Source organism: Scylla paramamosain, chromosome 29 (assembly GCF_035594125.1).
Source record: "Scylla paramamosain isolate STU-SP2022 chromosome 29, ASM3559412v1, whole genome shotgun sequence".
Lineage (NCBI taxonomy): Eukaryota > Metazoa > Arthropoda > Malacostraca > Decapoda > Portunidae > Scylla > Scylla paramamosain.
Window position 1 is genome coordinate 19,221,880 of NC_087179.1, and position 13,305 is coordinate 19,235,184.

A 13,305-nucleotide genomic window follows, 5' to 3' on the forward strand; every position below is an offset into this window, starting at 1 on the left:
AATTTTTTTTATTTATATCTACTATCATTTTCATTCAGTTCCCATCTATCTTCCTTCTACTCGTATACCTCCCCTCTTCATCATTACCTTCTACATTCTTCTACATACCCCTCTTCTTCCTTCTATATTCCCCTATATTGCCTCTTCATCTCATTCTCATTCCACTCTCCCCATTCCCCATTCTGCTGTATCCTCATTCTCTTCATCCTCCTATATTTCCCTCCTACTTCCATTTCCCTCTTCTTCATTCTCTTTTATCCCCCTCTTCATCTTACTCCCATTACCCTCCTTTTCCCCATTCTCCTATAATGCTTTCCTTATTCTATTCCCTTCCCGGCAGGTTACATGACGCAGGACGAGAGAGTAATCTTTGAAATGATGGACGCCTGCTCGCAACACCACAAGATCTGGATGCCTTTAGTCTGGGCCTCCCTAATCGTGCGGCAGGCGAGGCGGGAGGGTCGCTGCCCAGACGACCACGGGCAGAAGGCGGTGGTCACAGAGATAACTAACTTGAGGTACAACTGCGGCAAGCTTCAAGAGTACCATACCATGAGTGTTCCTCTCGTCTACACGCAGGTTAGTGAGTGTGGTGTGGTGGTGTGGGTAGAAGAGAGAGAGAGAGAGAGAGAGAGAGAGAGAGAGAGAGAGAGAGAGAGAGAGAGTAGATGTCTAGTTTAGTCTATTATACATACATTCTTATTTTCCTCAATTTCCTTCCTCCTCTTCTAAATATTCCTTCATTTCCCACCCCCATCACCACCACTCATCACCACGCAGAGGCGAGGCAGAGAAGGAGGCTTGCCACGTACTGAGAGGCATGTGAATTAACGCCTCTCTGTACACTTCTGCGCTCTCCACTACATATCTATTCTGTGCCTCTCTATTTAACTCCCCCTCCCTACTCGTCTCCACCCCTACTACCTCCAGTACCCGTCCTGCTCCTACCCTATGCCTAAATATCCTCTTTCCAGACGCCCACGTCCCACACTCTTGCATCTAGTAGCTTCATGTATCACAACACACGCTACAACACCCCTGACAGGTTTCTCACATCGCAGCCACTCCCCAAAACACCCCAGAATATTTTGTCTTACCTCAATCAACCCGCCCCGACCCTGACACCCCCAATACCGGTCTCCAACATCCCTAAAACACCCCACAGAAATCTCTATCACACCAAAATCCCTTAAAACAGAAAGCACACTAATTTCAAACACCTTATTGTCCCTTAACACACCCAAAACATACCAATATACCCCCAAACACACTCAAACGCCCCCAAACACATTCAATCACCCCAAAATACCTTCAAATCCACTAAAAAAAACAGTGTAAAACACCAAAAAACACACCTAAACATACCAAAACGCATTCAAAACAAGCCAATACACCTAAGACATCTCATATAATCCCCAAACCACACCCAAACACATCCAAAACACACCAAAATACACCAAAAAACACATAAAAAATACACCAGTATACCCAAACACACCCAACTTACCCCACAACATCCCATTTTCCTCCTCTTCCTCCTCCATTCCTTCTTTTTTCTTCCTCCTCTTCATTAATTTCTTCTATTGTTTCCTGCTACTACACTTATCTGCATGTCTGAGTCTATAAACACGTGGGAATATTTAAAAAACACTACAAATTACTTTAAATATAGACGAAGAGAGACTGGAGGGACCGACACCCCGGCCTGGGCCCCAGGCCTCCCGACCCCTTGATGACGTCACAGAAATTTACGTAGCGTAACGGATTTCATTTTAAAATTGACCCTTTGAAAAAATGGAGCTAGGCTCGAATGCCCTATATATTCTGACTTGACAATTACTTAAATTAATACTGACAATATAATAACATCTCCAGCTAGAGTAGTATTAAAGAAATATCCAAATGAGATATGAAAAAAATATAGGAACGTTTGACACCATTAAAACCACAGAAAAGTCCACCCACTTTGACTTTACATGAATGAAAAACACTTTAAAAAATATGAACAATCTTCTCAAACAATTAAAAGTTACCTAGAACCAGAAGTAAACAAATAAACCAAAAAAGAGTAAAAAAAAAGTGTTGGAACCTAAACACGATTAAAACACATTGAAAAGTCCACTCATTTTGACTTAATAAGAACGAAAAACACTTTAAAAAATATGAACTATTTTTTCAAACAGTCTAAAGTTAGTTACAAGCTGAAACAGAGATATGGGAAAATAAAAAATGTCAAAATATCGACATTGAACAGGACTATAAAGCATTTTAAAGCCCACATATTTAACTCAATAGCAGCAGGGCACACTTAAAAAATCATAAGCGATTTTTTAAAGTAATAAAAACTGCGTTATAGCCTCAAATAAAAAAGTGACTAGGCGGGGTATGTAAATATCAACGTAGAATCCGGCCTATATTTACGTAAAAAAACATCAGCAAATACTACATATTTACTTAACAGAAGCAAGAAAAACACTTAGAAAGCACCTAAATATTTTTAGAAACCATAAAAACTTACTATATAAGCCGAATAAAATAGTCAAGAAAAATATGAAAATAATGTTGGAACGTACAGGCCGGGCCGTCATGGCGGCCCCCTGGCGGCGACTTCATGACTGACGGCAGCCATTTTTGCCTTATTTATTCTTTTTATCACACCAAAAACCAGGCAATGACGGATATATCTGACCAGTGGATATAAAAACTAGACATGTGGCTCCATTTTGTGACGTTTGGCTTACAATAAGTGAAAGAGGAAGCCGATAATAGCTAATAATAAGGATGATAGTCTGTTTAAATATTGAGTACCCTCCAATATTAGGTTAAATTTCCACCAGTTTCCTTGCTTAGAAGAGAAGAAAACCTAAAAAATAAATCAATAACCTCCACTCACCTCAGTAGTTGTGTCTCCATGGTGTTACTTGGTGCAGGAAGGTCCCGTGGATATGAAAACTCTGGTCACTAGAGTATGTGTGGCAATTAAAACAATCCAGCCGCTCTCTGTATGACAAGACTGACCCCCACCAACCAAAACAACCCAGTCGCCCTCTTTGTGGCAAGATTGACCACCACCAACCAAAAAATAATGGCAAGATTGACCACCACCAATTAATACAGTCCAGCCGCCCTCTCTCCCGCACCCGCGCCGCCACCACCACCACCACCGCCACCTGCCCTCACACCTTGTCTCGCGATCACTGTCCCTCAGCCCGCCCTGCACACACACACACACACACACACACACACACCGAGGGCAGCTAAAGTTGACATGTTATAAAATAATATGTTAAATTATACAGGTATCCTCGCTTTCCCACTCCCCACCCCACATCCCCCTACCTAATATGAATATCCTTGCTTCCTCATCCCCAACTCCCTTACATGATATAACTCCTGGCTTCCCCACCATTCTCCCTGCTAATGTCAAACCACTGGCACTACACCCGGGTGACTAAGCAACCACTTCTAATGACGCTGAATCTGCTTGTTACTATATACATGTTACGGCTGTTAAGAGAGAGAGAGGTAGAGAGAGAGAGAAAGAGAGAGAGAGGTAGAGAGAGGTAGAGAGAGAGAGAGAGAGAGAGAGTGAGAGGTAGAGAGAGAGAGAGAGAGAGAGAGAGAGAGAGAGAGAGTTTTCCTTCCACACACCCAACCTGAGCAAACCAAACCCAACTTCACCTCACCCAACCAAACCTGACGTAACCTAACTTAACCTAACCATAGACACATCTCTTGCCCACAGGTGGTAACACTCGCTACCTACTCCTACTTCGCCTTCTCCATACTCGGCCGCCAGTTCTTGGATCCCGCGCAGGGCTACGAAAACCACTCCATTGATTTCTACGTGCCAATCTTCACGCTCTTCCAGTTTGTTTTCTATGTGGGGTGGCTCAAAGTGGCAGAGTCTCTTCTTAATCCTTTTGGTGATGATGATGATGATTTTGAGACTACTGAGTTTCTGGAGCGTCACTTGGAGGTGAGTCATCTAACTTTTTGTCTCTCTAGTTGTAATCTTGGTACTGTTCTTATATTTGTTCTTCGACACTTAGAGGTTAGTCATCTATCTGTTTATCTTTCTGTCTAGTTGTAATCTTGGTACTGTTCTTATATTTGTTCTTCGACACTTAGAGGTTAGTCATCTATCTGTTTATCTTTCTGTCTAGTTGTAATCTTGGTACTGTTCTTATATTTGTTCTTCGACACTTAGAGGTTAGTCATCTATCTGTTTATCTTTCTGTCTAGTTGTAATCTTGGTACCTGTTTTTATGTATGTTCTTCGTCTCTCGTTTAATCCTTCTACTTTCTATTCCTTCATTTCTTATTTCTACTCTTTTACTTCCTCCTTCATCAGTCAACCAGCAAAGCCGCGTCCACACTATGCCTCATGCCGCGCAACATGACGCTGGCTGGATGACACAAATTCTGCTTCTACTCGACGGACGTAGTGTTAGCCAAGGACGCCAGCACCAAGGATAATGTGAGTGACCTGCGGAACGCCCTGAACAAGCGGCTGAGAGAGGACAGTGCCAGGTCGTCCAAGAGGCACCACAAATGAGAGCAGGAGGAACGGGGTGGCTGGAATGTTTGTGCTGAGTGCTGTTGAATGTCGAAAGCTGTTTTCACCTTTGTACCAGTGTCAGAGATGGTGTGAGTAGGACAGAAAGGGGAATTAAAGGAGAATGTCACTGTTCTTGGTGACGATGTGCTGTGAATGGGATAAAAGGAGAGAATCTTGTTGGTGACTTGAAATGCTATGAATGGGATGAAAAGGAAGAATTAAAAGAGGAAATGATAATGTTCTTGGTGAATATTTCCTTGTCAGAAACCAGTAGCCGCGCGTCGTGTCAGCCGTCACCAGTGACCACCATGAAAATTTAAGGCCCTCAGCTCGGACTCAAATGTGACGAGCGCCTGCCGCCTCGCTCGCTCCGTATATGGTAAAAGTCTCACTGCCGCGCGGCGTGTAGTGCGTCATGAAGCATTGTGTGGACGCGCCTTATGTCAGTTAGTTAGTCAGTGTGTATGAAAGCTTGTATAAGTGTGTGTTTGTTTGTTTGTTTGTTTGTATGTGTGTGTGTGTGTGTGTGTGTGTGTGTGTGTGTGTGTGTGTGTGTGTGTGTGTGTGTGTCATGACAAGGATTCACAGCGTACCCGGTTGCATATTGCTGATTTCTGTATTGGTCTATGGTGTGTATCAGTTTCATTTTTATTTTTATTTTTATATCTGAGGATTAACACTCTTCTTTGCTGTCGAAATAATTCACCAGTTCCGTTTTTTTTTTTTTTTTTAATCCTGTATTTCTTCCACAGGCTATTTTTTTTTTTTTTTTCAAATAACTGGACTGCAGTCTCTAACTCATTTATTTATCATATTACGGAAGCACATAATAAGACGAAGATAACACTAGATTAACCCCCAAAACTCTGGAGCATTATAAACGCGTTCAAGTCACTAAAGACACGAACCTAACCCACCTACTATTCTCAACAACACAGCAAATTATTATCTTATGAGCACTAACTGTAATCTCGTGCGCTGTGTGGCTTCCCTCGTCCTCTGCAGGCAGTCCCACACTCCTCCTGGCGCCACGTGAGGCCGGGAAGTCCCTCAGATAAGACCGAACGAACCAACACCGAGATACGTGCACCAGGAAATACAATACAAATGACACTTGCAGACGCACGTGCAAGCCAGCCGCCCCTTTGTTTACATCGTGACGTCAACAACATGGCCGCTGTTTATTTACATCGTGACGTCAACAGCATGGCCGCCCTTTGTTTACCTCCTGACGTCATCAACATGGCCTCCCCTTGACGGCGTATTTATAACAGATCCAAAGGCGTTCTCATGATTCTAGCGGTAATTTAGAATGAAAACTGCATTATTAATGTGAAAAACACACATAAGAACCAGCCACATCATCCCGGTGGTCTGTAAAGAGAATGTCTTATCCTGAAAACTTTTAGCAGGCTTCAGTGGAAGTAACTAGCGATTCTAGCGATAATTTAGAGCGAAATCTGCATTATTAACATCAAAAACACCATGAAAACTAGACAAATCATCTCTATGGCCTAAAATTCGTCGTGTGAAAGCATAACCATTTGAATTAACGTAAAAAAAAATCATGAAAACCAGACAAGTCATCTCTGTCGCCTCAACACAACCTAGATGCAAGCATGAACCCTTTCAAAACACTCACCCTAATCTGTCTCCCTTCTCACGCCCCATGCTCTGGTCATACCCTACGAAAAATAAAGACTACCTGTTTTTCTTGGTGTTCCCTCTCTCTCACGCCCCATACCACGGTCTCACCCCATGCAAAATTTTACCATTTTCACCCCACCTGCTCTTTCCTTACGAAAAATAAACCCTACCTATTTTCCTTGGTCTTCCTTCCTCTCTCAGGTGTCCTACATGATCGTGGACAACATGCACAAGCTGTATCCTGACGTGCTGCACCCGCCAGGCACCAGGGACCTCGCAGTGCCCCTCAACAACGTGATGGCCCGGTCCCGCCCCGTAGACTCCCCGCCCAGTAAAACAGCATCATTCAGCGGACAGTCGGAGGGTGAAAAGTCACCTGTGGTTAAGGTGCGTATGAGTAAGTGAGTAAGAGAAGGAGTGTAAATGTGCCTCTTCGACTCTCTCACGCATCTGTCTCTCAGTTTAAAGAATGTGAGAGTGAGTGAGCGGCAGTTTGTTGTTCCGACTCTCTTTCAATGCGTGTGAGTGAGTGAGTGAGTGGTGTCTCTCTGTGTTGATGGAGAAATATTGGCTTTTTTTTTATTTTTACAATTATGTGGGTTTTCGAAGTCTGATCAATTTCTTGTTGGTTTAATTCGTTTTCGCTGCTTTCTTTCTTTCTTTCTTTCTTTCTTTTTATCTCTCGTTCTTTATTTCTTCCTTTTTCTTTATTTTTTTCTTGTTCTTAATCTTATTGTTCTCTTCTTTGTGTTTCGCCAGGGTGGGCTTCGAATCCTGTGTCATGAACCGTGCTTTGGGGATTCAATTTCTCTTCTCTTTCTTTCTTGTTCTTCTTCTTGAGATTGTTCACTTAAGCCGAAAAATAATGAGGCTAGATTAGACTGAATGGATTTTTCTTTTTATTCATCGAAGAGGTGGGTATGCTCTCTCTCTCTCTCTCTCTCTCTCTCTCTCTCTCTCTCTCTCTCTCTCTCTCTCTCTCTCTCTCTCTGGTATTTTTTTCTTCTCTCTTAATTCATCTCGTCATATAAAAGAGATACTACTGTACATTTGTATATACGTGAATGTTTATTCTTAGGTAGTGTACATTTCCTCATCTTTCAATATAACGTAACTGTCTTTCACCTGAATATAGTACGTATACCTTCCATGTCTTCTCGTTTTCTGTTGTGGCGTTAGTGTATATTTTATTTATTTTTTTTTTACTTATTTAATCTTCATACGGGGTGTAGTAGGGGCAGGCGGAGTTAAGAGTCTGAATGGTGTATGTGGATGAGTGTATGGTGTTTTGTCTGGGCCGCTCCATGTGGAATTGCCGGCGTGGTGTATAGATAGATAGTTTCTGTACATACTTCCCTTCACTATCAAATGTATATACTCAGCACATTTACTCTATCTTCGTTCATCGCTACTGGTATCGCTATAAGTCGTGGCTGTGTTGCGTGGAGTGAGTGACGAGTGAATGACGAGTGAGTAGTGAGTGGTGAGTGAGGTGTCGGCGTGCCCTCAGAGTCTGTCCCAGTGTTGCATCCAGTGGCGGCGACGGGTGAGCCGGAGCAGACGAGCCTCCCCCATCCGCCACAACGGTGATGCCTACCTCGATACCTACGGTGCCGTCAAAACCCCTCCAGGTATCCCAACCCATCCACCCTTCCTAGATGAACCCTTCCTAACACCCCCAGATATCTCACCTCATCCACCCTTCCCCAGATGAAGCTTCCTTATTCTACCAACCGCCCAATCCTTTTCCTACCAAACCAAACCAAAGCAAGCCAAACAAAACCAACTCAACTTATGCCTAAAATAACCTAACCTAACTAAACCAGGGACCCAGACCCTCTAACCTTTTCCTCAGACGAAACCTCCAGACCCTGCGGTGTTTCCCTTATGGTCTATCTCGCTCCCCTGTTTGCTAAATGTCTTCGTGTTGGGTTATTATGAGAGAAAAGTGCGTTTGTGTAATGCAATGCTCGCACGTTTTGTTAACTATTCTCGAACATTATGCTTCGCTGGTTCTCGTGCTATTATTATTACTGCTGCTGCTACTACTGCTCTCGCTCCCTTTCCTTGATGAAATTGTAATGCTCGTACGTTTTGTTAAGTATTGTCGTACCTTATACTTACTGCTGCTGTCGTTACTACACTACTACTACTATTACTACTACTACTACTACTACTACTACTACTATCACCACTATACAAAATTTACAGAATATACATTTTTCACTCCCACATTCCAGAGAGAGAGAGAGAGAGAGAGAGAGAGAGAGAGAGATAGCATGTTCCGCCCCTTCCCCACCTCTCTTTATCTATTCCATTTATCTGCACTTCCCTAATTACACACACCACATTTTTTTCTCTTTCTAATTTCCTCATTATTCCTCCCAGTCATCCCTTAAATGCATCTCTCTCTCTCTCTCTCTCTCTCTCCCCCCCCCTCTCTCTCAAATCAAGTTACTTAACACATGAGTCTTCTGGAAACTTCATATTAAAATCCTGCTTGAGCTTCATTTAAAATTCGCAACATTTTTTTTTCTTTATAATTCCATCTTTTGAAAGTCGTCTATCGTATTTTTCTTTATTCTGGGTTTCGTCCGCCCTTTAAAACTATCGTACTTTAGATATTCGTTTTCAATGTCTCCTGTTTATTTCTCCTTTATTTCGCTCTCCTTATCCCCTGCATGTTCTTTCTGTTCAACGTTCTGTGGTCCGTATTCTGAAACACTTTGTTCTCTCACCACAACTATTTTCAAAGGCCACAGAGATGATCGGTCGGGTTCCCAGGAGCGTTTCTCCTACTGGTAATGTAGAAAGCGTTTTAATCTGTCATTAGAACCGTAAAAACGCCTTAACTATGTAACTTCAATTAGAGCCTTTTGAACAAGTCGAGACGTGGAGTGATTTTTTTTTTTTTTTCAGAATACGGTCCTATATTAAACGCGGGTTGTATCGTTTGCTCTTGGTTTTGATCCTGAAGTCTGCTCAAGTGGCATTCCGAAGCCTTTTATTTATCATTTATTTCCCACCCTACGTGAGCCTACAGCAGTTTAAAGCCTCCTGCAATAGTTAAGGATTCAAGGTAGGCTGTCTGCTGGCGTGGTGTGTCAAGGTGAACTTTTGACTTGTAACTGTTTGTGTTCCTCCTTCTCCTGCTGCAGTATTCGGAAGACCCTCCCAAAGCTTTTTCTTCAGCCTATGTGAAGCTACAGCATTTCAAAGCTTCCTGTAGTAGTTAAGGAGTCAAGGTTGGTTGTCTGGTGGCGTAGTGTGTCAGTGTGGACTCGTAACTCTTCACTTATAACTGTTTGTGTTCTTTCTCCTCCTCCCGCCGCAGTACTGCACGGAATTAGTGGACGGCCTGGTTCCCCGAAGTGTTCAGCCACCGAGCAGCCCTTCTTCGTCCCTTCCAAGGTAACACACACACACACACACACACACACACACACACACACACAAATATACATGGAGGCTGTACTTGCTTGCCTCAGAATTATGTTCCCTATCTCTCTCTCCGTTCGGTTATATTTTGTTTTCTATTTCCCTTACGATTTATGACATTTTCTCTAAAGCGACATTCGAATCCTGCTTTGTTTCAATTTACCTATATATTTCAGAAGTGCCTTTCTGTAATTCATTTTATTCTATTGTTATGAATAATAATAATGATAATAATAATAATAATAATAATAATAATGATAATAAATTCGGATTAAATAGACAAAAGAGATAATGCACTGGTCCTGTTATGAAATACTCCCGTGCTCTGAAAAGCTTTGTCCTCTCATATGGTTTATTTTCAAGGCCCAGAGAGATGATTTGTCGGGATCTCATGGTGTTCTTCCCCCGCTCGTGGTACAGAATGCTCCTTGAACCATCACTACTAGAAACATGAAAACACTCTTGGAAAACCTCAGTAGCTTCCACGAGTCTTGCAGTTTGTGGCGATCAGACGGAGAAACATTTGGAATTTGAGACTTTGCTAGCTGGCTAAATCCTAACTCCCTGAACTGTCATTACTAGAAATATGAAAGCACTCTTGGAAAAACCCCATTAACTTCCACGACACTCCTTTAGTAAAAGTTTTGGAGATTAGAGACTTGACTATGTAGATGGCTAAACCCTCTTTCTCTCCCTCTATCTCTGTTATTTATTTATTTTTATTTTTTTCACGTCTAATGCAGCTCGTCATACAAAGGAAATGTTACTGCACATTTGTACGTACGTTTACCTTTGCATAGTACATTTTGTCACTTAACAATATAACCTATCTTTGGCCCTATTCTGAAACACTTCTGCGCCACACCTCCACTACTTTCAAAAGGCTCTAATTGAAGCTACCTGGTTTTTTTAAGGGTGTTTCTTATGATTCTAGTAACAGATTAACAAGTTTTCTATATTATCAACCGGAGAAACACTCTCGAAAACCCGGCTAATCATCTCTGTGGCCTTTGAAATCAGTGGTAGTGAGAGAGCAGAGAGTTTCTGAACAAGTGCCTTTCTCTCTCTCTCTCTCTCTCTCTCTCTCTCTCTCTCTCTGACAGGACATCCAAGTCACCGTCCACACCCCCTTATAAACATGTGAGCATCGTTCTGCAAGGCGGCACGGTGACTGGGAAAGAGGCAACACCCACTGCCAAGCTTGTCTCCTTCACACCCTCACCCATTCACCGCCCTGCCTCCTCCACCACCACCACTGCCCTGCCTCCCACTACCACCACCACGGACACCTCCCCAGCAGAGACCCAGCACAAGCAACAGAGTAGCACCACGCATGAAAGTACCGCAAAGTCTAAGGTTCCTCAGTACATCAATCCAGGTTTTCTCAAATGAAGTGTTGGAGGAGGAAATGTGTGGAAGTGTTAATTCTTGGATTCCTGTGGTAGTGAAGTCTCCTTGTAGTTCTGTAGACGTAGCTTCCTGTGTTTTGAATTGCTACTTGAGGAAATGAAGGAAGAAAAGAAGGACGTGGGATATTTAGTTGTTGTGCTATTTATTTATGAAAGACGATGGGTGTAGTTCTGCGTTTATATAGTTTCTCTTCTTAACATATCGAGTGCTACCTAAGAAGAAACGATGCAAAGAATTATGACTCACTCACATACCCGTTCGCTGTGTTATTTCGTGTCTGCGTCCTCACAAATACGAGGGTGAACATGAAAAACACTGTATCTTTGCAATTCAGTCTCTCCTCTTAGAACACTGAATGCTACCTAAGGAGACGCGATGCAAAGAATTATAATGTACTGATAAATTCGTTTGCTGCTATTTCACGTCTGCTCACTCAAAAATGCGGGGTTAAATATCAATTCCAGACGACTTACGTAGTTTTGGCGTTTTAGCTTTTACTCGTACATGCTCCGGAAAAGAAACGAAATAAAAACAGTTACTTACGTTCCTTATTGCATGCATTCATCTTTTTATTGTTTTAAACCCAGTTTTCCTGGATTATAGTTTTGCAGTTACGCTTTCCCCTTGAAGACTAGAGGACAAAATTTTGAACTAACATATTCTTTCGTCGTGTCAGTTCATGTACACGCACTTTCCAATCTAGCATTAAATGACCAACCAATGACAGCATTAGAGTGAAATCAGGAGTTAATCGAAGGAAGAAAGAGAAAGCTAGGGGGCAGGAAGAATGAATGAGTTTCCCATTGACTCTACCCGTTCTCTTTGCTACTCGTCCAGTCTTCAGATCGCTGTGTGTCACTGGTTTGGAGCTTCGGTTAAGAGTTCGGGTTTCTTGACTCTTAGGCCAGTATTCAAAAACGCCTTGCTCTCTCACCACGACTATTTTTCAAGGTTCACGAATGTTTCTCCTGGTAATAAGGTAGAAATGTTATTAATAAGTCCTTAGAGTCATATAAACATCCTTAAGAATCCGTGTAACTTCACCTAGAACCTTTTGAAAGTATTGAACGTGCGGCGCAGAAGTGTTTCAGAATATGAGCCTGTACTTGAACTAATCTGTCCCACAATGGAATCAAAGAGGTTTTCTCAATCAAAACAAGATGGTGCGGAAGCTTTAAGTCTGAATACGAGTAGTTTAGTTAGTAAGACAAGCAAGTGCCGGCATCAGGGATCACGCGGCACTGAATACAAGTAGTTAAGTGTGTCTATTTAATTCATTACTAAGCATGAGTGTAGGGCGAATATTCTGAGCCGCTTTGTTTTCTCATCATGATTTTCAAAGGCCAAAGAAATGACAAGCTGAGTTTTCATGGGGTGTCTTCCAGTCGAAAAAGTTGAATTCTTATTAATCTATCCCTGGAACTGTGAAACCATCCTTGAAAACCCTTACAACTTTCACTACAGCCTGTGAGAGGTTTAGAGTCTTTGTCAAACTATCCCTGGAATCATGAAAACATCCTTGAAAACCCCCACATCTTCCACCAGAGCCTGTTCAAAGTAACGAAGTCAAGGCACCAAAAGTGTTGCAGAATACAGTCCTAGTTCATAAGGTGGTGTTTGTTCATGTTGTCACGGGTCCGGGGCATGAGACGCAACATTAACAGACGTATGTATAGACGGGGAGCGTGGCAATTAAATGTGAATACGAGTACTTATTTAAGAACGTAAGAAGATATAAGGAAGCTGCGAGAAGTCGTCAGGACTACACGTGGCAGTCCTTGTATGTATAATATTCAAATATCAAAGTAATATATTGGAGATGTATGAGAGAGAGAGAGAGAGAGAGAGAGAGAGAGAGAGAGAGAGAGAGAGAGAGATAACGAGCCAATGTTTCAAATAACAATCTTTAGGCTGATGTATTAATATCAAGTTTTCCGTCAATATTAAATATTTTTCGTCGAAAATGTTACGATAAATACCTAATGTCATTATCCTTAAGGTGTGTACGTACATAATACTGTTACGGAGGTGGAAATAAACTATGATACTATGACTACTTGTTCATTCAACACTAGATTAGTACATGGTAGAAGAAACGTGCATTGAACATAGAAAATAAATACTACACTACTTGAAATACAACACAGGGTTAAGAAACAAGTGCACTTCCTGAATACATTAACATAGAGGAAATAAAAATATACTGGGAAGGTTTAAAAAAAAAAAAAAAAAACAAAGGACTTGAAACA

At 42.0% G+C, this 13,305-nt stretch overlaps 2 protein-coding genes across 5 annotated transcripts in view; one reads left to right on the forward strand and one right to left on the reverse strand.

The window, feature by feature from the left end:
- The window catches only part of LOC135115572 (lysosomal acid lipase/cholesteryl ester hydrolase-like), a 40,262-nt gene extending 37,106 nt beyond the window's left edge, over nt 1-3,156 (reverse strand). The window contains exon 1 of the mRNA XM_064032487.1: nt 2,894-3,156. Within this exon, the coding sequence (XP_063888557.1) occupies nt 2,894-2,913 (20 nt within the window). The 5' untranslated portion in view covers nt 2,914-3,156. The remainder of the gene's footprint in view (nt 1-2,893) is intronic.
- The window catches only part of LOC135115565 (bestrophin-2-like), a 15,442-nt gene extending 2,341 nt beyond the window's left edge, over nt 1-13,101 (forward strand). The window contains exons 3-8 of one of the 4 annotated variants that reach the window (XM_064032471.1): nt 341-579; nt 3,746-3,979; nt 6,410-6,595; nt 7,719-7,839; nt 9,543-9,619; nt 10,750-13,101. In XM_064032471.1, the coding sequence (XP_063888541.1) occupies nt 341-579; nt 3,746-3,979; nt 6,410-6,595; nt 7,719-7,839; nt 9,543-9,619; nt 10,750-10,782 (890 nt within the window). In that variant the 3' untranslated portion in view covers nt 10,783-13,101. The other 3 variants (XM_064032470.1, XM_064032469.1, XM_064032472.1) reach the window with 3 other exon arrangements.
- Nucleotides 13,102-13,305: the final 204 nt, after the last annotated feature.